The sequence below is a fragment of the Erythrolamprus reginae genome, chromosome 4 (assembly GCF_031021105.1).
Source record: "Erythrolamprus reginae isolate rEryReg1 chromosome 4, rEryReg1.hap1, whole genome shotgun sequence".
NCBI lineage: Eukaryota > Metazoa > Chordata > Lepidosauria > Squamata > Dipsadidae > Erythrolamprus > Erythrolamprus reginae.
The window spans coordinates 19013283-19038433 of NC_091953.1; the positions used below are offsets into that span (position 1 = coordinate 19013283).

A 25151-nucleotide genomic window follows, 5' to 3' on the forward strand; every position below is an offset into this window, starting at 1 on the left:
AAAGATTAAAAATTGAATTAATAAATTCAAAGAAAGCTTAACCTTAGCACCTAGAGTTTTGTTTATTTAGTTTTGAATGTCTTAAATTCTTCCCCTTTCTCCTCCTGTGGCCAACCACTCAATGCCTATTTCAAAACTTCATAGTTCATATGTTCCACAATTTCCTTTGATGTAATAAAACTGGTTTCCTCTATGTTGACAAGTACGATTTCAGCCACAAGTGCAGGGTCCTACACAAATTCTGTTTTATTCCTAGGGGTACAGCTTTATTTATTTTTTTGTCTGTGGGATGAATACCTGACCTGTTGATTAATAATAATAATAATAATAATAATAATAATAATAATAATAATAATAATTTATTAGATTTGTATGCCGCCCCTCTCCAAAGACTTGGGGAGGCTCACAGCAATAATAAAAACAATGTTACGGTGGAACAAATCTAATATTAAAAGAGAAAGAAACATATAAAACCCTATCATTTAAAACCAAACAACACATACATACCAAACATAAAATATAAAAGCCTGGGGAAGGTGTCTCAGTTCCCCCATGCCAGGCGATATAGGTGGGACTTGAGTAATTTACGAAAGACAAGGAGGGTGGGGGCAGTTCTAATCTCTGGGGGGAATTGATTCCAGAGGGCTGGGGCCGCCACAAAGAAGGCTCTTCCCCTGGGGCCCGCCAAACGACATTGTTTAGTTGACGGGACCCAGAGAAGGCCAACTCTGTGGGACCTTATCGGTCGCTGGGATTCGTGCGGGAGCAGGCATTTTCGCAGGTACTCTGGTCCAATGCCATGTAGGGCTTTAAAAGTCATAACCAACACTTTGAATTGTGACCGGAAACTGATCAGCAGCCAGTGCAGGCCACGGAGTAGAAACGTGGGCGAATCTGGGAAGCCCCACAATGGCTCCCACGGCCGCATTCTGCACGATCTGAAGTTTCTGAACACTTTTCAAGGGTAGCTCCATGTTGAGAGCGTTGCAGTAATCAAACCTCAAGGTGATGATGGCATGAGCGACTGTGAGCAATGATTCCCTGTCCGAATAGGACCGCAACTGGTGCACCAGGCGAACCTGGGCAAACACCCTCCTCGCCACAGCCAAAAGATGGTGTTCCAATGTTAGCTGTGCATCGAGGAGGACACCCAAGTTGCGAACCTTCTCTGAGGGGGTCAATAATTCCCGCCCCCCAGGGTAATGGACAGACAGATGGAATTGTCCTCGGGAGGCAAGACCCACAGCCACTCCATCTTGTCTGGGTTAAGTTTGAGTTTGTTGACACCCATCCAGACCCCAACAACCCCCAGGCACCGGTACATCACTTCCACTGCTTCATTGACTGGTCATAGTGTGGAGGTGCATAACTGGGTATCATCGGCATATTGATGATACCTCACCCCATGCCCTTGGATGATCTCACCAAGCGGTTTCATGTAGATATTAAACAGCAGGGGGGAGAGGACCAACCCCTGAGGCACCCCACAAGAGAGAGATCTAGAGGTCTACCCCTGACCCCCCCCACGGACCGTGACCGACTGGAGAGGTAGGAGGAGAACCACTGGAGAACAGTGCCTCCCAGTCCCAACCCCTCCAGACGGCGCAGAAGGATACCATGATCGATGGTATTGAAAGCCACTGAGAGGTCAAGAAGCACCAGGACAGAGGACAAGCCCCTGTCCCGGGCCCGCCAGAGATCATCCATCAATGTGACCAAAGCAGTTTCCGTGCTATAGCCAGGATTGAATCCAGACTGTTGAGGGCCTAGATAATAATCCCAAAAATTCTACACTGGTTACCCCAATTCAACACTTGCCCTTCCCTGTTAAAAGAATAACAGCACAGACTCTTGCATCTACTTTGTATCCTCCTAATTTATAAACAAAATGTTTGGTGATGGTCTATTGTTCTTCACTAATCAAAATACGGGGCTTTTTTTTTGCAGAGGTCCATACAATCTCAACAGAATGATCTGTTCCAAGGACATGTTCCCTTCAGGTCATAAATTACACTAAATATGTCAGATAGACTTAAACTGATAAAAATAAGTTTCCATGAGGTTATGGTTTTTACCAGGACACTGTTCAGCAATTTGTTCTGACAGTAAATTTTTAGAAAGCGTTTCAGCAATTAGTTTCAGCAATTTGTTCAAAAAACAAAGTTTGAGCTGTTCATTTCAGTATTTGTTTAAGATCTGCCTACGTAATCAATTTCAAAACTTAATAAACACAGTAAATGTAGAATTAGTCGAATTTCTTGATTAACTGTTCTGAAGAAAAAGACCTGCATAGACTTCTATACTTCTAGAACAAGACATGCAAATTGTTGAACTGAATGGCTACAGTGTCAAGACTATATATTAGGGGGGAAATATTAAATAAATAAATATGTACATTTTCAAAATTAAGAACTTGGTGGGCTAAAGGAGTTTTTAATTTTGAAAATATGTTTTCCAAGGTATTTTAAACATTTTAAAAAATGTTTTCCAGCAAAATCATTCTGCATAGTTACATTCCAGGATTGCTGCATCTCTGCAGAGGTTTTTGGAAAGATCATGCAATAATGTGATTATTATGGGGACATGATTAATAATTTTGTCTTCCTTCAAATACTATACACACAGTATTTTGTGTTTTACCCATTTTAGTAAAAAGAAGGAAATTCATTCCTTCTAGTGGCTGGATTCATTCATGATGGTGTCCCATAATATGGTCTCTTTGAGTTAGTGCTATGTAAACTACTATTGTGCTGTGCAAACTATCGTTTATTGCAGAAATAGACAACTTGATCTCCAAATCTCGTATGACTAGTTATAAAAAATTAGTACCTTGACTTACTGTTATTGCATGCATGGAAATATATAAAATCTCAGTGTGTGACCCATTTATTCCAAATTTAGTGAGTGAAACTAATAGTCTGGTTTCTTATCTATGCCAAACATGAATATCTAGAACTGCCCTGTCCCTATTTCTTGCCCTGCCTTCAAATAGTTCCCCACTTAAACTCTTTCTCATTCTGGCTGTAAGATAATTAACTGCAGGAAAAGGGTAAGTGGAGCTTCACAGGCCACAGAGAGCAGGGAAGGAAGACCAGAGGTTGTGACTGAGTCAGAATTACACACACTTAGTTGTGTAGAAAAATAGAAAACTTGGTTCAAGTGAAATAAGGATAACTATTTTTGCTCTAACAGTAGCATGAACATGAAAGTGAGAGATGGTTGAGAAAGAAGGGGAGACTGAGAAATTAATAAGGCAAAGAAAAAGAAAAGGCAAAAGAGTCTATAGAATGTGAAAAGCTTTCAGTAATAAAAGAAAAAATGTATTAAGGGAGAAATATGCAATTTTTGTCACATGGGCCAATTTAGAATGTTGAAAATCTATGATGGGCACACTTGCAAAATGGCTGGCTTGGGAATCTCCCCCATGAATAAAGTGATGGCCCTGTGGACATGAGCAAGTCTTCGGAGAGGGACAGCATAGAAATCTAATAAATTATTATTAATTATTATTATTAATTCCCAAATAACCCATGCATCTGAAGGCAAACTAATCTTCTAGGATTTCTAGTCATTTCCATAAGGTAAGTTATTAATAAATTCAGTGAAAAAAGCTCACTGTTTATAGGTGGTTTTCAGGGCATATTTTAGAGAAAAAAAGAGAGATAAAATCTAGAGCAATGATGGGGAAACTTTTTTGGTTCATGTGCCAAAAGGGTGTGTGTGGGTAGACTAGCATTTGTGCATGTACCCACACCCCTTCCCTCTCCCCATGCATGTTCACCACCCTTGCACTGCCCTCCACCATATGCACAGACCTTTCTGAAGACTGGTCGGCAGTGGAGGGTTTTCAACAAATGTGGTCCAGAGAGCTGCACCATTATGAACCCACTGATTTTCAACGATTCTTTTTACGGCCTCCCCATGTGGAAGAAGCCCTCCGCCCATCTTTGTCTTAATGCTGACTTGTATTCTTCATCCAAAGTACAGCTGAGAGCTTCCTCCACATGTAGATGCTGGACAAAATATCACCGAAAATCAGTGGGCTCATACTGATGGGGCTCTCGGGATCACAATGGTATGAACCTACCATTACTGGTAGGTGGAAAAAAATGCATTTTCTTGAACTTCCAGTTTGTCTGTTGGGGTTTTTCTTCCCTCCTGGGTTTCAGGGAAACTCACCTGAAGTGTCTGGAGGACAAAACAGCCTTTTCCAAGGCCAAGTTGAAACAGAACAAAGTCTTGCATGCCCTCCCATATGGCCATAGCTTTGCCATCATGGGTCTAGATTATGGTTTCCAGATCCATTTTTGACTAAAGGTATCATGTCACTTATCCCTAGATTATAATTGCAGAAGGGAAAAAGTGAGGCAGAGTCAGAGAACAATTTCTGATGAAAGGATATGGACGAAATATAATGTTTTGAAGAATGAGGGGGAAACAAGCAAGGTTTAAGAAGTCTAGTAAAGTAAGGAATGAATGGAGAAGAACAGTGATAAGGAAAAGAGAAAGAGAAAACCAGTGTCTGTGTAGAGAAGATGAAATGGAGAAAAGGTTTGAGGGTTGGAAGAAGATAGGTTGAGCTTAAATAAAGTAGAAGCAGAGATTCAGCTACAATGTCTAGATTATACATTTTTAAAACTCTGGGGGATGAAGGTGGAGTGGAGCAATGCTGGGGGAGTGCATGTGACCCTGGGGAACACGTATGTTCCCTCTGGATAGATTCCCCTGGTGGGCAAGTGTATTCCAAGTTGCACACTGCTCTGAGCCCGAAAGAGAAGCCAGGCAGTGCAGTGCTTCTGTGTGGGTGCTTGTTGTTCTTGGCGGGCACCGTTGTAGATATAAACAGTGTGGCAAACCTTCTGCTGGACAAGGAGGAGCATCCTTTGCAGCTGGGCAAAAGCTCCAAATGGCACTCCTTCCACACAATTTTCTATGAGTGCCCAGTAGAGACGGTCTGGCCGGCGACCCCAAAATATCACCTTGATTCGGCAAGCCTGGCCTCATGTCAAAAGAAGAGAGATAACATCTAGAACAGTGACACCAAACCTGTTTTGGTTCATGTGCCAAAAGGGTGTGGGTGGGTAGGCTAAACTGTCTGGTGCACAGCCCAAAACTTGAAAAGTATTAAGTATTTCTTATGTTGATCTATACAGAATTGTCAGACAATGGACCCCCGCTTCAGCTCCGCAGTGTTCCTGATCCTTTCCTGCTGGCTTTGGAATGCAGAATGTCGAACTTATAACCAGATACTCAAAGTTATAAATGGAGGAGGGTTTGGAAAATGGGGGGATCTTGAAATGTGTAATAAAGGTTTTGCAAATGGATTCCTCTTGAAGGTAAAAATCTCCTGGTCTTACCCTGTTCAGACCTCATGAGGCTAAAAAACTCTCCCAGTCATCTCTCTAAAGTCGTCTTAACCCATTTTGGGGGCTGGTAAAACTTCCCCTAGGTTTGGGAAAATGAAATCGTGGAACTTGAGGTGATAGTACTAAAAATGGGGAGGGAAGTTAAGTTAAAGAAAAGATTTTGAGCTAAAGTCAGATGAAGCATCTTGCTACAAATATCTAGATCAGAGATAGGCCTGATGGAAGCAGCTATGTTCCATTTATTTATTTTTGTACCTAATTTAGGCATAATGGCTACAAGCAGTCTAAAGACTATTCAAGATGACCTAATTTATTGAATGCTATTCAGTGCTAACTTATTAATTGTCAGAGTGTGTACAGCATGACTACTCTTTTGAGATAACCCAGGAGCAAAATACAGTAATCAGAGGTTTGTCTTATAAATAATGGTTTATATATAGGACTTTTATATACATACACGTGGTAGGCACATACGTAAAAAGCAATCAATGTTCACCTCTACACAGAGAACTATAATGCGGATAGAACACAAGGAAGAGAAAGATACATGAAGAGAGAGATATACAAACTCTCACAGCCTCCCTTACATAGACAGATTCTTTAATGCAGCAGTAATGCTGTTGACTTATCCTCATTGTATCCATATTTCAGTTTACAGCCTTCCATCAGCTGGTCAACTATCTTCATTACTCTGACAAAAACTTCATTTTTTGATCGTCCTACGGAAGTAATATTAAAAAGTAGCTCTCAAATTTTTTTATTGCAATGGCATTCACTTGGCTAATATCATTCTGTGTTGTTAGATCAGTCCCCACTAGCCAAGATTCTCTGCGGTCATGATTAGTAACTTTGTCCTTAAAGAGATTTTGATTGATTAATTGGTTAGTTGATTCATTCATTCATTCATGCAGGATGGATAACTCACAATCCTATGCTTCTTTCATTGTAGCCTCCAGAAATTTGGTTGCAAACTGAGAGGCCCAATTTTTGAGCCTAACATTAAGATTACTGAGTAATAATTCCTTAATTACCCTTTCTATTGCTTCACATCCATTTATTATTTTATGGCAGCAGAAAATAGAAGAATTTAAGAAAGTTTAATAAGGTTTTAAAATGAGATTATCAACTGGAGAAAATAAATATGGAAACTTCATGTGAGATCTTTTAAATAAAAAGGATATAACTGTTACAAAAAATAAAAATAGTTTTTGTTATTTTGCAAAGGACAGCATTATACTTTATCGTATTTTCAACAAAAGAAAATCACCTCAGATCAGGACTTGGTGTTGGGCAGATGGGAAAGTAGAAATGCCTGGCAACTTTCTTACCTCCCCTTACCTCCAAAAGAGATCCCAATTCCTAATTACATTCAAGTGGGAATGTCTATGGAGATTCTCAGTCATCCAGGTCATGGTTGTCCCAAAGGTGCTTTCTTAAAAAGGCAACTGGACTTTCTGGTTATTCTTTGAAGATGTTTCACTTCTCATACAGAAAGCTTCTTCAGCTTCTTCAGAGAAGTGAAAAGTCTTCAAAGAAAAACCAGAGTCCAGTTACTTCTTGAAAATAGCACCTTTGGGAGACTGACTTATGAAGTAATCCAATTCAGATATAATGCTTCACTGCAAGTTTGGGCCTCCGACGTCCTGCTTGAAAGAAATAGTGGGGATTGGGTATGTCTTGACACGTCAATAGATAGTTTAGTTTCTCCCACTGAGTTTGCTTACAAAGGTCCTGTTAAATTCAAGACCACAGAATCAGTTTCATCATAAAGATAGTTCTTAAACTGCTTGTTTAATGAGCATTCAAAGTTATGAGGGATCTCATAAAATCTCATTAGGTGGATCCAGGTTTTACTTTGAAACTTGAATCCCTGGTGATCACATGACCACATATATGGCCATTTGGAGCATCTTGCTATCTTGCCATGTGAACTTGCTCTGCAACATTTTTGCCAGAAATTGGCATTTATTTTCAGTTTCCAGAAAAAACCTGCCCCAGATTGAAGAGTGGTTTTGCTTAATGGCTGCATCACCCATTTAAAGCTTTCTGCAAAAGGTAATAAAATCAGATGCAGTCATGTGATGTCCTGCTTAATCACCAACATATAACCAATTGAGAGCTCAATTACAGTCAGTTGAGGATTAAGTTTTTATAATGTATTTTTAAATTAGTTTTTTCAATTTTTTAACATTAGATTCTTATCTATATTGTATTGCTATTGTATTGTGAGCCGCCCCGATTCTTTGGAGAGGGGCAGCATGCAAACCGAATAAATTATTATTATTATAAATTATTATTATTAGATGTGGTCTTGTTTGTTTTTTACTTTTGCATTAGTTTCAACCATACCAAGGTTGGTTTTCAGATGACTCATCTCTTACTGGCATCCGTCTTTACTGTCAACATGGTACTACTATAGAGTCTACTGTTTCAGAGTGAGTATCTTTAGGATTGGACACTTTTTCACTTTGTAGGGTTGGTTGAAATATGTCATGCTCAGGGGTGGGTTTTAACGTATTTCACCACCAGTTTGCTTCCTCCTGCACCACGAAAACATGGATTCTACTCATGTGCAGAAGCAAAAAGAGCTTCTACTCATGCGTAGAAGCCAAAAACAAGATGGCAGAACCCATGGCACCGTCAAGAGAGCCAATTTGGGGATCTGGCCAGCCGGTGATCACTCCTGGTTCAGCGACCAGGGGAAAATTCCAGCTACCAGTTCAATAGAACCAGTCCAAACTGGGAGCAATCCACCTCTGCTTATGCTGCATGAACTGGTGTGATCAAAATAGGATAATTTTTAGTCATTGCATATTTGGTCTGTGCTGATAATATGAATCTAAAGAAAATAAGACAGAGAAAGGAAGAATCACTGTTTTCCTCAACCTCCAATGTTAAACTGCTTGTCAGAAATGAAGCTGAATTTCAGGAGCAAAAAAAACACTGAATTTGCTCCTGGTAAACAAGAACAGCTAGTTACATAGAAAGGTAAGGTGCAGATTTATTTATATGCAATCATACATATGCAATCATAAAGTTGCGGAACATTAAATAGTTTATGCAGTTTTACGTTATTATGCATAAAACGTCAGTATAATATATGATAAACTCTTGAGGAAACTAGATATGTTCAGCCTAATGAAGAGAAGGATTAGGGGACACATAAGAAATATCTTCCAGAATTGGGGTTTTGCAGCCAAAACCAGTTACCAGTCAAGGGAATGGAGACCACAAGTATACGAAATTCTTATTAAACCACTTCTTAAGGTATATAGGAAAATACATATCTTGCGGTGTCTTCCTCAGAGGGATGGTCACAGAAAAGAGGGGATTGACTTATTTTCCAAAGCATCAGAGGACAGGACAATGGGTGGAATCTTATGGAAGAAACATCCAACTTAGAACTAAGATGAAATGTTCTGGTTATAAGAACAATTAATCAATGGAATAGCTTGCCTAGCAGAGTTGTTCCTCACTGGATGATGAAAAATAGATTGGATAATCATTTGAGTGGTATAAAGAAAGTTCTTGTCTTTGAGCATGGGGGTGGGGGTTGGACTAGAAGCTCTCTGAGGCCCCTTCTATGTTTTTTTTTCTGAATACTGTATTTTCTTACAGGATTGGAGATTGGGGAAATCTTTTTAAGTGCACCACGGGCAATTTAATTAACTTCAGTCTCCAAGTGGCAAAATATGGAAAACGTACTGATGAAACATCAGCCAATAATATTAAGTTCACTTGCCAAAATCGGAAGGTCCTGGAGACTATTTCTCCAACTGATTGGGGTAAATATGGTCCATGGAGTCAATCCTGTAATGATGGAGCCATTTGTGGCATGAGGACCAGGGTTGAGGCTTATAGAAATTCATACCGTTTTGATAACACAGGGCTTAATAATGTGATTTTGTACTGCTGTAAATGAAACATAGAGGATTCATCATACAACTATCTCCATTTTAAACATTGTTGATGTTTTACTGAACTACATTTGGGTATATGCGTGTATAAAAAAAATATTTAAAAATGCATATTACAGTTGAAATTGAAAAAAGTTGCAAGTGTCTTTTAAAAATCGTTTTTCCTGAAGGCTCTGCATATTTACAAACTTCCCTCACATTTTGCTATGGTGGGATGAAACTAAGTGGTATGAAACTCATGAGTGAAATTTACTGACGGAAGGATACAAACTATTGAAAAGAAACAGACCTAGCAAAAGAAGAGGTGGAGTTGAATTATAAATGAAAGATCACTACATCTCTACAGAAATCCACAAAATCAAGGATGAAAACCTCCTAGAATCCATATGGGTCAATACAAAAGGAAAAACAGAATGATATTGTTATAGGCATATGGTACAGGCCACTTAATCAAGCAGAAGAAATATATTAGCTTTTTGCTAATCAATTAATGAATGTATTTAGGAAACATATCACAGTCCTAATGGGAGACTTTAACTACCCTGAAATCAACTAGGAGACAAACTCTGCAGCAAGTGAGGGATCAATATATTTCTAACCAACATAGCTGACAACTTTGTCATCCAAAAGATAGATGAGGGAACTAGAGGAAAAGCTATACTGGACTTAATTCTTATTAACAAGGAAGCAGTGATGGAAGGAATCAAAGTTGCTGTGTGTGTGTGTGTGTGTGTGTGTGTGTGTGTGTGTGTGTGCATGCATGCATTCATGCATGCATGTATTAATTCATTTATTTATTTTGTCAAACATGTACAGATGTAAACAGAGGTGGGCTCCAGCTGGAACTTTAATTGGGCTCGCCGCTGCGGCTCATGAGCGCTTGTGGGGCCAGCGCAGGTTTGCTTCTGCACCTGTGGAGATAGCAAAATCGCACACAGAGCTGCAGATGCACCCGTGTTTCAGCATGCTCGGAAGTAAAAAAACCTCACCAAAACACGGGCGCACTTGCAGCCCCGTGCGTGATTTTGCTATCTCCACAGGTGCAGAAGTAAAATCGTGCTGACCCCCAAGTAGTCACGAGCTGCAGCAGTGAGCCCAATTTAGCATTCCAGCTAGCAGCCAACCCCTGGATGTAACTATAAACATGATTATGAATACATGAAATGGATATGAATAAAAAGGGATATTAAAACAGGGACAATAGGCATGTTGGTGTGCTTACAGACCTTTTAGGAATGAGGTGAGATCAACAGTAGACAGTCTAAGGTTAAAGTTTTGGGGATTTGGGGAAGAAACTACAGAGTCAGTTAGTGCATTCCAGGCACTAATTACTCTGTTGCTGATGATGTTTTTTCTGCAATCAAGTTTGGAGTGGTTTACTTTAAGCATGTATCTGTTGCTTGCTCATGTATTGTTGTGGTTGAAGCTGAAGTAGTCATTGACAGGTAGGACAAGTAGGTAGCAGATAATTTTATGTACTACACTTAGGTCAGAACAAAGACGACGTATAGGTTTGGATGAGAGTGACCACGTCATATTGGAATTCAACATAATGCATACACAAGCAATAGAATATAATCCAACCAGTGTCTTAAACTTTAGAAGAGCCAATTTTAACAAATTTTAACAAATTCAAAAAATTTGTTAATGAACAAAGACTTGCAACAAAAGACAAAGATAATAAAAAGACATTTCTTTCAACATACAAATAACAAGAAAAAAGTAGGAGGTCTATTAAAGAGAGAAGGTGGTAAGGAAATAACAGATAGCAGGTAGAAAGCAGAATTGCTTAATTCATTCTTCACATCAGTCTTCACCCCAAAAGAAACTATAGCCCAACTACCCAAAACCTAACTGTAAAAAACAGACTAGAAATAAAAATTAAAATAAGCAAGAAAATATTTAGAGAACTTCTATCTGATCTTGATGAAAATTAATCACTGGGACTTGACAGATTACATCCCAGAGTTCTGAAAGAGGTGGCAGATATTCTCTCAGAAACATTGTACTATATTTTTCAAAAATCCTGGAGCACCAGAGAATTAATTTAGGATTGAAAAGGAGCTGATGTGGAACCCTTGAGCAGTTTGAGCTTTCTGAGTTGGAACAGAAAGAACATTCTTTATTGTGCTTTTTGAATGACATTTTTGATGTTAGGTGTGTCCATTCTAAGTCTTAAAATAGAACCTAGAAACTTAAAGGTCTCTAATGATGATATTGTGCTGCATTGTATTGTATATTTTATTGTGGTAATAGACCAGATAGTAAAGCAAACAAAAACACTCAGCAAACACATAATCAAAAGTTGCAGGATGAAATAGGAAACAACAGATAAAATCCATGATAAAATCCGGCCTGTTAATTACACATGGTCAATACTACTGAAATTACAATCTATAATCTGTGAGGCCTATAGTCATTTTGGGGCATTCAAAATGGCCACCACCCTGTTGGAGCCTTTAAATGGCCACTGTCCTCACTTTGTGGAAATCAAAATGGCCACTAACCTTATTGGGGCATTCAAAATGGCCACTGCCCACACTTTGAGACAATCAAAATGGCCACCGCTCTCAGGTTGCAATTCAAAATGGCCACTGGCAAGGTAGAGCATTCACAATAGCCTGGCAATCAGCTTCAAAATGCCTGCCACCATTTGAAAAGGGTAAATCAAACATGGCCACCCCCTTCGGTGCCTCAAGATGGCCGCTGCCCTTGCAAGGGCATTCAATATGGCCACTGCCTTGAGTTGCTTCAAAATGGCCACTGCTGCCCTCAATGCAACCAAGATGGCTTCCATTCCCTCAGAAGCCTCTGTGAAGGTGAAGATCAGCAGGCCTGAGTTAGGTATGCCTTATCGGCACCCAAAAGGGCGGGAGAGACAGCTTTGGGCCCTGGACAGCAATTTGATGAAAGAAGGCTGGCTGTGCGAGTGCAAAAGCTCCTGCGGCCCTTCAAAGCCTCTTAGCTATAAAAATCAGCTGTACGTCAGAGTGGCTGGTCAGATATGGCAGGGTGGATCAGTTGGGGTGGTCAAGGGGACAGGCCTCGGGCCAGCTGTCAGTGACAAGATACCCATGCGAGCGTGCCAATTCCATGGAGGATGTTACAATCTCTGTCACAAGTATAGGTGATTGATGAAGACTAGCAGAAGGAGGCCACTGTGAGAAATGTGCTTAATTAGAAGAAGAGTGCAGAAAATTCCAGCGGTCAGATGGAATGACTGTCTGGAACAAAAACTCACAAAGTACAGGTCAAATAAAAGACAGACCTCGAAGAAAGGGAGCAATGGAGAGCATGCATCTGTTCAGCCAAGGATTGAGTTGGAAGAGGGGGAATAGAGGCGAGGGATGCTTTTATAGAGAGGTCAGACTCAGTCCTTATTGGCTGAAGGGATGGGGTCATCCCATTCTTGGAAATTAGCTCCATTCTCTGTAGAGAATCTCAATTCTCCCCACACCCACACTCCAGGGGAAGGTTATTGCAAAATCTCCATTCCCACCCTACTCTGGGATAAACCAGAGGTGGTATATGCCAGTTCTCTGAACTACTCAAAATTTCAGCTACCAGTTCTCTAAACCAGTGTTTCCCAACCTTGGCAACTTGAAGATATCTGGACTTCAACTCCCAGAATTCCCCCACCAGCATTCGCTGGCTGGGGAATTCTGGGAGTTGAAGTCCAAATATCTTCAAATTGCCAAGGTTGGGAAACACTGCTCTAAACTAATTAAAATTTCCACTACTGGTATTCCAGAACCTGTCAGAACCTGCTGGATTTCGCTCCTGGTGCAGAGTCATACTAACGGCAGTGTATGTTGATTTATTCAGTAGGCAAATTGCAAAGGATCTAACAGCAGATCCGTGATGATTTTCAGGTGGGCCAGCACTAGCCTTTCAAAGGTTTTCATAACTGTAGAGACATTCACATTTCTAGGTTCTATCATATCTCAAGACCTAAAATGGTCACCTAACATCCGAAACATCATCAAAAAAGCACAATAAAGAATGTTCTTTCTGTGCCAGCTCAGGAAGCTCAAACTGCCCAAGGAGCTGATGATCTACAGAGGAATCATTGAGTCTGTCATCTGCACCTCTATAACTGTCTCATTTGGTGCTGCAACCCAACAGGACTGGCACAGACTTCAGAGGACAATCAGAACTGCAGAAAAAACAATTGCTGCCAACCTACCTTCCATTGAGGACCTGTATACTGCACGAGTCAAAAAGAGGGCGGGGAAAATATTTACTGACCCCTCGCATCCTGGACACAAACTGTTTCAACTCCTACCCTCAAAACGTCACTACAGAGCATTACACACCAAGACAACTAGACACAAGAACAATTTTTTCCCAAACGCCGTCACTCTACTAAACAAATAATTCCCTCAACACTGTCAGACTTTTTATTAAATCTGCACTTCTATTTCTACTAGTTTTTCTCATCATTCCTATCATCCTTTTCCTCCCACTTAGGACTGTATGACTGTAGCTTGTTGCTTGTATCATAAGATTTTTATTAATATTGATTGTTTCTTCATTGCTTATTTGACCCCTATGACAATCATTAAGTGCTGTACCACATGCTTCTTGACAAATGTATCTTTTTCTTTTATGTACACTAAGAGCATATGCCCCAAAACAAATTCCTTGTGTGTCCAATCACACTTGGCCAATAAATAATTCTATAAATGACATGAAGCTAGCTATGCCCACCCTGGCCATGCTACCCTGGTCCCCCCAGGTCAAACCCAATCATGATGTGGCCCCCAATGAAATCAAATATGACATCCCTGTCCTGGAGAGAAGGAAGACAACCTCTTTTCTGCCATTCGCACCACTCTTTGCACAGCCTTCTTGTCCAAAACAGTAACACTTCAAAACCAATCAGTAATACAATGGGACAGGATATCTTCAATCGTGCCTCTATAGTAAGTGGTAAGAATAAAGGAAGGAAGATGTGCTCTTCTCATATGACACAGAAAATGTAGGCAATGATATGTCTGCTTCATCAGGATTTCTCTGGTGAGTGACCAAGCTAAACTGTTAGATGGACACCCCAAAACCTGAAAAGTATTAAGTATATCTTATGTTGATCTACACAAGATTGTCAGAGAATATACCCCGCTTCAGCTTCGCAGCGTTCCTGATCCTTTCATGCTGGCTTTGGAATGCAGAATGTCGAAATTATAACCAGATACTCAAAGTGTCAAATGGAGGACAGTTTGGAAAATGGGGAGAGCGTAAAATCTGTCCAAAAGGCTACGCAAATGGATTCTACTTGAAGGTAAAAATCTCCTGGTCTTACCCTGTTCAGACCTCATGAGGCTAAAAAACTCTCCCAGTCATCTCTCTAAAGTCGTCTTAACCCATTTTGGGGGCTGTTAAAACTTCCCCTAGGCTTGGGAAAATGAAATCGTGGAACTTGAGGTGATAGTACAAAATGAGGAGGGAAGTTAAGTTAAAGAAAAGATTTTGAGCAAAAGTCAGATGGAGCATCTTGCTACAGATATCTAGATCGGAGATAGGCCTGATGGAAGCAGCTATGTTCCATTTATTTATTTATTGTACCTAATTCAGACGTAATGGCTGCAAACAGTCTAAAGCAGTGTTTCCCAACCTTGGCAACTTGAAGATATTTGGACTTCAACTCCCAGAATTCCCCCGCCAGCGAATGCTGGTGGGGAATTCTGGGAGTTGAAGTCCAGATATCTTCAAGTTGCCAAGGTTGGGAAAAACTCGTTTTAGAGAACTGGTAGCTGAAATTTTGAATAGTTCAGAGAACTGGCATATACTACCTCTGGTTTGTCCCAGAGTAGGATGGGCATGGAGATTTTGTAATAACCTTCCCCTGGAGTGTGGGTGTGGGGAGAATTGAGATTCTCCACAGTGGGTGGAGCTAATCTCCAAGAATGGGATGACCCCGTCCCTTCAGCCAATAAGGATTGAGTCTGACCTCTATACAAAAGCATCCCTCGCCTCTATTCCCCCTCTTCCAACTCAATCCTTGGCTGAACAGATGCATGCTTTCCATTGCTCCCTTTCTTCGAGGTCTGTCTTTTATTTGACCTGTACTTTGTGAGTTTTTGTTCCAGACGGTCATTCCACATGACCGCTGGAATTTTCTGCACTCTTCTTCTAATTTACCACATTTCTCACAGTGGCTTCCTTCTGCTAGTCTTCATCAATCACCTATACCTGTGACAGAGATTGTAACGTCCTCCATGGAACTGTCACGATCGCATGGGTATCTTGTCACTGACAGCTGGCCCGAGGCCTGTCCCCATGACCACCCCAACTGACCCACCCTGCCATATCTGACCAGCCACTCTGACGTACAGCTCATTTTTATAGCTAAGAGGCTTTGAAGGGCCGCAGGAGCTTTTGCACTCGCACAGCCAGCCTTCTTTCATCAAATTGCTGCCCAAGGCCCAAAGCTGTTTCTCCCGCCCTTTTGGATGCCGATAAGGCATACCTACCTCAGGCCTGCTGATCTTCACCTTCACAGAGGCTTCTGAGGGAACGGACGCCATCTTGGTTGCATTGAGGGGAAGCAGTGGCCATTTTGAAGCAAGTCAAGGCAGTGGCCATATTGAATGCCCTTGCAAGGGCAGCGGACATCTTGAGGCAACTAAGGGGGTGGCCATGTTTGATTGCCAGGCTATTGCGAATGCTTTACCTTGCCAGTGGCCATTTTGAATTGCAACCTGAGAGTGGTGGCCATTTTGATTGTCTCAAAGTGTGGGCAGTGGCCATTTTGAATGCCCCAATAAGGTTAGTGGCCATTTTGATTACCTCAAAGTGAGGACAGCGGCCATTTAAAGGCTCCAACAGGGTGGGGACCATTTTGAATGCCCCCAAATGACTATAGGCCTCACAGATTATAGATTGTAATTTTAGTAGTATTGACCATGTGTAATTAACAGGCCAGATGTTATCATGGATTTTATCTGTTGTTTCCTGTTTTATCCTGCAACTTTTGATTATGTGTTTGCTGAGTGTTTTTGTTTGCTTTACTATCTGGTCTATTACCATAATAAAATATACAATACAATACAGCACAGTATTATCATTAGAGACCATTAAGTTTCAAGGTTCTATTGTAAGACTTAGAATGGACACACCTAACATCAAAAATGTCATCCAAAAAGCAGAACAAAGAATGTTCTTTCTGTTCCAACTCAGAAAGCTCAAACTGCTCCTGGGTCCCACATCAGCTCCTTTTCAATCCTCAGTTAATTCTCTGGTGCCCCACGATTTTTGAAAAATATAGTACAATGTTTCTGAGAGAATATCTGCCCCCTCTTTCAGAACTCTGGGATGCAATCTGTCAAGTCCCAGTGATTTATTTTCATCAAGATCAGATAGAAGTTCTCTAACTATTTTGTTGCTAATTGTAATTTTAATTTTATTTCTAGTCTGTTTTTTACAGTTAGGTTTTGGGTAGTTGGGCTATAGTTTCTTTTTGCGTGAAGATTGATGCGAAGAATGAATTAAGCAGTTCAGCTTTCTGTCTGCTATCTGTTATTTCCTTACCACCTTCTCTCTTTAATAGACCTACTACTTATTTCTTGCTATTTGTATGTTGAAAGAAATGTTTTTATTATCTTTGTCTTTTGTTGCAAGTCTTTGTTCATTAACAAATTTCTGGTATTTGTTAAAATTTGTTAAAATCAGTTCTTCAAAAGTTTAAGACACTGGTTGGATTATATTCTATTGCTTGGGTATGCATTATATTCCAATATGATGTGGTCACTCTCATCGTTGTCTTTGTTCTGACCTAAGTGAAGTACATAAAATTATCTGCTACCTACTTGTCCTACCTGTCAATGACTACTTCAGCTTCAACCACAACAATACATGAGCAAGCAACAGATACGTGCTTAAAGTAAAGCACTCCAAATTTGATTGGAAAAAACCTCAGCAACAGAGTAATCAGTGCCTGGAATGCACTACCTGACTCTGTAGTTTCTTCCCCAAATCTCCAAAACTTTAACTTTTGTCTACTGTTGATCTCACCTCATTCCTAAAAGGTCTGTAAAGGGCATACATAAGCACACCAATATGCCTGTTGTCCCTATTCTAATATCCATTTTTATTCATATCCATTTCATGTATTCATAATCATGTTTATACTTACATCCAGGGATGGGCTGCTTGATTAAGTGGCCTGTACCATATGCCTATAACAATATCATTCTATTTTCCCTTTTGTGTTGACCCATATGGATTCTAGGAGCTTTTCATCCTTGATTTTGTGGATTTCTGTAGAGATGTAGTGATCTTTCATTTATAATGCAACTCCACCTCTTCTTTTGATAGGTCTCTTTCTTTTCAATAGTTTGTATCATTCCATCAGTAAATTTCACTCATGAGTTTCATCATACCTAGTTTCATCCCACCATAGCAAAATGTGAGGGAAGTTTGTAAATATGCAGAATCTTCCGGAAAAACGATTTTTAAAAGACACTTGCAACTTTTTTCAATTTCAACTGTAATATGCATTTTTAAATATTTTTTATACAAACATATACCCAAATATAGTTCAGTAAAACATCAACAATGTTTAAAATGGAGATAGTTGTATGATGAATCCTCTATGTTTCAGTTACAGCAGTACAAAATCACATTATTAAGCCCTGTGTTATCAAAACGGTATGAATTTCTATAAGCCTCAACCCTGGTCCTCATGCCACATATGGCTCCATTATTACAGGAATCACTCCATAGACCATATTTACCCCAATCAGTTGGAGAAATAGTCTCCAGGACAGTCCGATCTTGACAAGTGAAGTTAATATTATTGACTGATGTATCATCAGTACGTCCTCCATATTTTGCCACTTGGAGCCTGAAGTTAATTAAATTGCCGGTGGGGCACTTTAAAAGATCTCCCCAATCTCCAATGCTGTAAGGAAATACAGTATTCAGGAAAAAAAACATAGAAGGGGCCTCAGAGAGCTTCTAGTCCAACCCCACCCCCATGCTCAAAGACAAGAACTTTCTTTATACCACTCAAATGATTATCCAATCTATTTTTCATCATCCAGTGAGGAACAACTCTGCTAGGCAAGCTATTCCATTGATTAATTGTTCTCATAACCAGAACATTTCATCTTAGTTCTAAGTTGGATGTTTCTTCCATAAGCTTCCACCCATGGTCCTTTGAGAATAAGTCAATCCCCTCTTTTCTGTGACCATCCCTCTGAGGAAGACACCACAAGATATGTATTTTCCTATATACCTTAAGAAGTGGTTTAATAAGAATTTCTTATACTTGTGGTCTCCATTCCCTTGACTGGTAACTGTTTTTTGCTGCAACACCTCAATTCTGGAAGATATTTATTATGTGTCCCCTAATCCTTCTCTTCATTAGGCTGAACATATCTAGTTTCCTCAAGAGTTTATCATATATTATACTGACGTTTTATGCACAATAACGTAAAACTGCATAAAATATTTAGTGTCCTGCAACACTTTATGATTGCATATGTATGATTGCATATAAATAAATCTGCACCTTAACTTTCTGTGTAACTAGCAGGAGCAAATTCAGTGGGTTTTTTGCTCCTGAAATTCAGCTTCATTTCTGACAAGCAGTTTAACATTGGAGGTTGAGGAAAACAGTGATTCTTGCTTTCTCTGTCTTATTTTCTTTAGATTCATATTATCAGCACAGACCAAATACGCAATGACTAAAAATTATCCTATTTTGATCACATCAGTTCATGCAGCATAAGCAGAGGTGGATTGCTCCCGGTTTGGACTGGTTCTATTGAACTGGTAGCTGGAATTTTCCCCTGATCGTGATCACCAGCTGGCCAGATCCCCAAATTGGCTCTCTTGACGGTGCCATAGGTTCTGCCATCTTGTTTTTGGCTTCTACGCTCTTTTTGCTTCTGCACATGAGTAGAATCCATGTTTTCGTGGTGCAGAAGGAAGTAAACTGGTGGCGAAATACGTTAAAACCCACCCCTGAACATGACATATTTCAGCCAACCCTACAAAGTGAAAAAGTGTCTAACCCAAAAGATACTCACTCTGAAACTTTAGACTCTATAGTAGTACCATGTTGACAGTAAAGACGGATGCCAGTAAGAGATGAGTCATCTGAAAACCAACCTTGGTACGGTTGAAACTAATGCAAAAGTAAAAAACAAACAAGACCACATCTAATAATAATAATTTATAATAATAATAATTTATTAGATTTGCATGCCGCCGCTCTCCAAAGACTCAGGGCGGCTCACAACACAATAGCAATACAATGTAGATAAGAATCTAATGTTAAAAAATAGAAAAAACTAATTTAAAAATACATTATAAAAACTTAATCCTCAACTGACTGTAATTGAGCTCTCAATTGGTTATACGTTGGCCATTAAGCAGGACATCACATGACTGCACCTGATTTTATTACCTTTTGCAGAAAGCTTTAAATGGGTGATGCAGCCATTAAGCAAAACCACTCTTCAATCTGGGGCAAGTTTTTTTCTGGAAACTGAAAATAAATGCCAATTTCTGGCAAAAAATGTTGCAAAGCAAGTTCACATGGCAAGATAGCAAGATGCTCCAAATGGCCATATATGTGGTCATGTGATCACCAGGGATTCAAGTTTCAAAGTAAAACCTGGATCCACCTAATGAGATTTTATGAGATCCCTCATAACTTTGAATGCTCATTAAACAAGCAGTCATACATTAAGAACTATCTTTATGATGAAACTGATTCTGTGGTCTTGAATTTAACAGGACCTTTGTAAGCAAACTCAGTGGGAGAAACTAAACTATCTATTGACGTGTCAAGACATACCCAATCCCCACTATTTCTTTCAAGCAGGACGTCGGAGGCCCAAACTTGCAGTGAAGCATTATATCTGAATTGGATTACTTCATAAGTCAGTCTCCCAAAGGTGCTATTTTCAAGAAGCAACTGGACTCTGGTTTTTGTTTGAAGACTTTTCACTTCTCTGAAGAAGCTGAAGAAGCTTTCTGTATGAGAAGTGAAACATCTTCAAATAATAACCAGAAAGTCCAGTTGCCTTTTAAAAAAAGCTCCTTTGGGACAACCATGACCTGGATGACTGAGAATCTCCATAGACATTCCCACTTGAATGTAATTAGGAATTGGGATCTCTTTTGGAGGTAAGGGGATGTAAGAAAGTTGCCAGGCATTTCTACTTTCCCATCTGCCCAACACCAAGTCCTGAGTTTGCAACCAAATTTCTGGAGGCTACATTGAAAGAAGCATAGGATTGTGAGTTATCCATCCTACATGAATGAATGAATGAATGAATGAATGAATGAATGAATGAATGAATGAATCAACCAATCAATCAATCAAAATCTCTTTAAGGACAAAGTTACTAATCATGACAGCAGAGAATCGTGGCTAGTGTGGACTGATCTAACATCACAGAAGGATATTAGCCAAGTGAATGCCAATGCAATATAAAATATTGAGAGCTACTTTTTAATTTACATCCATAGGACGATCAAAAAATAAAGTTTTTGTCAGAGTAATGAAGATTTAATAGCTGACCAGGTGATGGAAGGCTCTAAACTGAAATATGGATACAATGTGGATAAGTCAACATCATTACTGCTGCATTAAGAAGCTGTCTATGTAAGTGGGGCTATGAGAGTTTGTATCTGTCTCTCTTCATGTATCTTTCTCTTCCTTGTGTTCTATCCCCATTATAGTTCTCTCTGTAGAGGTGCATTGATTGCTTTTTACGTATGTGCCTACCACGTGTATGTATGTAAAAGTCCTATATATAAACCATTATTTATAAGACAAACCTCTGATTACTGTATTTTGCTCCTGGGTTATCTCAAAGGAGTAATCATGCTTTGCACACTCTGACAATTAATAAGTTAGCGCTGAATAGCATTCAATAAATTAGGTCATCTTTAATAGTCTTTAGTCTGCTTGTAGCCATTATGCCTAAATTAGGTACAAAAATAAATAAATGGAACATAGCTGCTTCCATCAGGCCTATGTCTGATCTAGATATTTGTAGCAAGATGCTTCATCTGACTTTTGCTCAAAATCTTTTCTTTAACTTAACTTCCCTCCCCATTTTTAGTATTATCACCTCAACTTCCACAATTTCATTTCCCCAAACCTAGGGGAAGTTTTAACAGCCCCCAAAATGAGTTAAGACGACTTTAGAGAGATGACTGGGAGTGTTCTTTAGCCTCATGAGGTCTGAACAGGGTAAGACCAGGAGATTTTTACCTTCAAGAGGAATCCATTTGCAAAACCTTTATTACACATATCACCATCCCCCCATTTTCCAAACCCTCCTCCATTTACAACTTTGAGTATCTGGTTATAACGTCGACATTCTGCATTCCAAAGCCAGCAGGAAAGGATCAGGAACACTGCGGAGCTGAAGCGGGGGTCCATTGTCTGACAATTCTGTATAGATCAACATAAGAAATACTTAATACTTTTCAGGTTTTGGGCTGTGCACCTGACAGTTTAGCCTACCCACCCAGACCCTTTTGGCACATGAACCAAAACAGGTTTGGTGTCACTGTTCTAGATGTTATCTCTCTTCTTTTGACATGCGGCCAGGTCAGCTGAATCAAGGCGATATTTTGGGGTCGCCGGCCAGACCGTCTCTACTGGGCACTCATAGAAAATTGTGCAGAAGGAGTGCCATTTGGAGCTTTTGCCCAGCTGCACAGGATGCTCCTCCTTGTCCAGCAGAAGGTTTGCCACACTGTTTATATCTACAACGGTGCCCACCAAGAACAACAAGCACCCACACAGCTGCACTGCACTGCCTGGCTTCTCTTTCGGGCTCAGAGCAGTGTGCAACTTGGAATACACTTGCCCACCAGGGGAATCTATCAAGAGGGACCATACCTGATCCCCAGGGTCACATGCACTCCCCCAGCATTGCTCCACTCCACCTTCACCCCCCAGAGTTTTAAAAATGTATAATCTAGACATTGTAGCTGAATCTCTGGTTCTACTTTATTTAAGTTCAACCTATCTTCTTCCAACCCTCAAACCTTTTTTCCATTTCATCTTCTCTACCCAGACACTGGTTTTCTCTTTCTCTTTTCCTTATCACTGTTCTTCTCCATTCATTCCTTACTTTACTAGACTTCTTAAACCTTGCTTGTTTCCCCCTCATTCTTCAAAACATTATATTTTGTCCATATCCTTTCATCAGAAATGGTTCTCTGACTCTGCCTCACTTTTTCCCTTCTGCAATTATAATCCAGGGATAAGTGACATGATACCTTTAGTCAAAAATGGATCTGGAAACCATAATCTAGACCCATGATGGCAAAGCTATGGCCATATGGGAGGGCATGCAAGACTTTGTTCTGTTTCAACTCGGCCTTGGAAAAGGCTGTTTTGTCCTCCAGACACTTCAGGTGAGTTTCCCTGAAACCCAGGAGGGAAGAAAAACCCCAACAGACAAACTGGAAGTTCGAGAAAATGCATTTTTTTCCACCTACCAGTAATGGTAGGTTCATACCATTGTGATCCCGAGAGCCGCATCAGTATGAGCCCACTGATTTTCGGTGATATTTTGTCCAGCATCTACATGTGGAGGAAGCTCTCAGCTGTACTTTGGATGAAGAATACAAGTCAGCATTAAGACAAAGGTGGGCGGAGGGCTTCTTCCACATGGAGACGCCGTAAAAAGAATTGCCGAAAATCAGTGGGTTCATACTGGTGCAGCTCTCTGGACCACATTGGTTGGAAACCCTCCACTGCCAACCAGTCTTCAGAAAGGTCTGTGCACATGGTGGAGGGCAGCGCAAGGGTGGTGAACATGCATGGGGAGAGGGAATGGATGTGGGTACATGCACAAATGCTAGTCTACCCACACACACTCTTTTGGCACATGAACCAAAAAAGGTTCCCCATCATTGCTCTAGATTTTATCTCCTTTTTTCTCTCCAAAATATCCCCTGAAAACCACCTACAAACAGTGAGCTTTTTTCACTGAATTTATTAATAACTTACCTTATGGAAATGACTAGAAATCCTAGAAGATTAGTTTGCCTTCAGATGCATGGGTTATTTGGGGATTAATAATAATAATTAATAATAATTTATTAGATTTCTATGCTGTCCCTCTCCGAAGACTTGCTCATGTCCACATGGCCATCACTTTATTCATGGGGGAGATTCCCAAGCCAGCCATTTTGCAAGCGTGCAAGTGTGCCCATCATAGATTTTCAACATTCTAAATTGGCCCATGCGACAAAAGATTGCATATTTCTCCCTTAATATATTTTTTCTTTTATTACTCAAAGCTTTTCACATTCTATAGACTCTTTTGCCTTTTCTTTTTCTTTGCCTTATTAATTTCTCAGTCTCCCCTTCTTTCTCAACCATCTCTTACTTTCATGTTCATGCTACTGTTAGAGCAAAAATAGTTATCCTTATTTCACTTGAACCAAGTTTTCTATTTTTCTACACAACTAAATGTGTGTAATTTGACTCAGTCACAACCTCTGGTCTCCCTCCCCTGCTCTCTGTGGCCTGTGAAGCTCCACTTACCCTTTTCCTGCAGTTAATTATCTTACAGCCAGAATGAGAAAGATTTTAAGTGGGGAACTATTTGTAGGCAGGGCAAGAAATAGGAGCAGGGCAGTTCTAGATATTCATGTTTGGCATAGATAAGAAACCAGACTATTAGTTTCACTCACTAAATTTTGAATAAATTGGTCACAAACTAAGATTTTATGTATTTCCATACATACAATAACAGTAAGTCAAGGTACTAATTTTTTATAACTAGTCATACGAGATTTGGAGATCAAGTTGTCTATTTCTGCAATAAGCGATAGTTTGTACAGCACAGCAGTAGTTTACATAGCACTAACTCAAAGAGACCATACTATGGGACACCATCATGAATGAATCCAGCCACTAGAAGGAATGAATTTCCTTCTTTTTACTAAAATGGGTAAAATACAAAATACTGTGTGTATAGTATTTGAAGGAAGACAAAATTATTAATCATGTCCCCATAATAATCACATTATTGCATGATCTTTCCAAAAACCTCTGCAGAAATGCAGCAATCCTGGAATGTGACTATGCAAAATGTTTTTGCTGGAAAACATTTTTTTAAATGTTTAAAATGCCTTGGAAAACATATTTTCAAAACTAAAAACTCCTTTAGCCCACTAAGTTCTTAATTTTGAAAATGTACATACCGGTATTTATTTATTTAATATTTCCCCCCTAATATATAGTCTTGACACTGTAGCCATTCAGTTCAACAATTTGCATGTTCTAGAAGTATAGAAGTCTATACAGTTAATCAAGAAATTCGACTAATTCTACATTTACTGTATTTGTTAAGTTTTGAAATGGATTATGTATGCAGATCTAAAACAAATACTGAAATGAACAGCTCAAACTTTGTTTTTTAAACAAATTGCTGAAACTAATTGCTGAAATGCTTTCTAAAAATTTACTGTCAGAACAAATTGCTGAACTATGTCCTGGTAAAAACCATAATCTAAGGTAAACCTATTTTTATAATCTTAAGGTAACCTGCCATATTTAGTGTAATTAATGACCCGAAGGGAACATGTCCTTGGAACAGATCATCCTGTTTGGGTTGTATGGACCTCTGCAGCAAACAGCCCAGCAATTGTATTAGTGAAGAAGAGTAGACAATCGCCAAAATATTTTGATAGTAAGTGAGGAAGATGCAAAGTAGATAGGACCAAGAATGTGCTATTATTTTGTTAACAAGGGAAGGGAATGGGAAGGACTTAGAGCAGAGTTGTCAAACTCAATTTTATTGAGGGCCTCATCAAGGTTGTTTATGACTTCAGGAGGATCAGATGAAGCTTTATCCCTGCTGCCCGTACAGTCAACACT

At 39.7% G+C, this 25151-nt stretch overlaps 2 protein-coding genes across 2 annotated transcripts; one reads left to right on the forward strand and one right to left on the reverse strand.

Annotated features, from left to right (window-relative positions):
• The first annotated feature begins 5165 nt into the window (after nucleotides 1-5165).
• Nucleotides 5166-9288, forward strand: LOC139167100 (vitelline membrane outer layer protein 1-like). Its single transcript, XM_070751528.1, has 3 exons — nucleotides 5166-5336; nucleotides 7704-7801; nucleotides 8985-9288. Exons 1-3 carry the CDS (start codon nucleotides 5166-5168, stop codon nucleotides 9286-9288), a joined length of 573 nt encoding a protein of 190 aa, XP_070607629.1.
• An 8593-nt stretch (nucleotides 9289-17881) lies between these two features.
• LOC139166321 (vitelline membrane outer layer protein 1-like) lies at nucleotides 17882-21689 on the reverse strand. Its single transcript, XM_070749713.1, has 3 exons — nucleotides 21519-21689; nucleotides 19318-19415; nucleotides 17882-18185 (listed from the first exon to the last, which is right to left on the reverse strand). The coding sequence occupies exons 1-3, from the start codon at nucleotides 21687-21689 to the stop codon at nucleotides 17882-17884; spliced, it is 573 nt and encodes a 190-aa protein (XP_070605814.1).
• Nucleotides 21690-25151: the final 3462 nt, after the last annotated feature.

Excerpts from the sequence above, each read along its gene's own strand:
- LOC139167100 (XM_070751528.1), top strand. The coding sequence starts at position 5,166 with ATGGACCCCCGCTTCAGCTCCGCAGTGTTCCTGATCCTTTCCTGCTGG. Across the intron at positions 5,337-7,703 it reads CAAATGGATTCCTCTTGAAG|TTTCAACCATACCAAGGTTG; the intron begins GTAAAAATCTCC and ends CTTTTGCATTAG. Across the intron at positions 7,802-8,984 it reads ATAGAGTCTACTGTTTCAGA|GATTGGAGATTGGGGAAATC; the intron begins GTGAGTATCTTT and ends ATTTTCTTACAG.
- LOC139166321 (XM_070749713.1), bottom strand. The coding sequence starts at position 21,689 with ATGGACCCCCGCTTCAGCTCCGCAGTGTTCCTGATCCTTTCCTGCTGG. Across the intron at positions 19,416-21,518 it reads CAAATGGATTCCTCTTGAAG|TTTCAACCGTACCAAGGTTG; the intron begins GTAAAAATCTCC and ends CTTTTGCATTAG. Across the intron at positions 18,186-19,317 it reads ATAGAGTCTAAAGTTTCAGA|CATTGGAGATTGGGGAGATC; the intron begins GTGAGTATCTTT and ends ATTTCCTTACAG.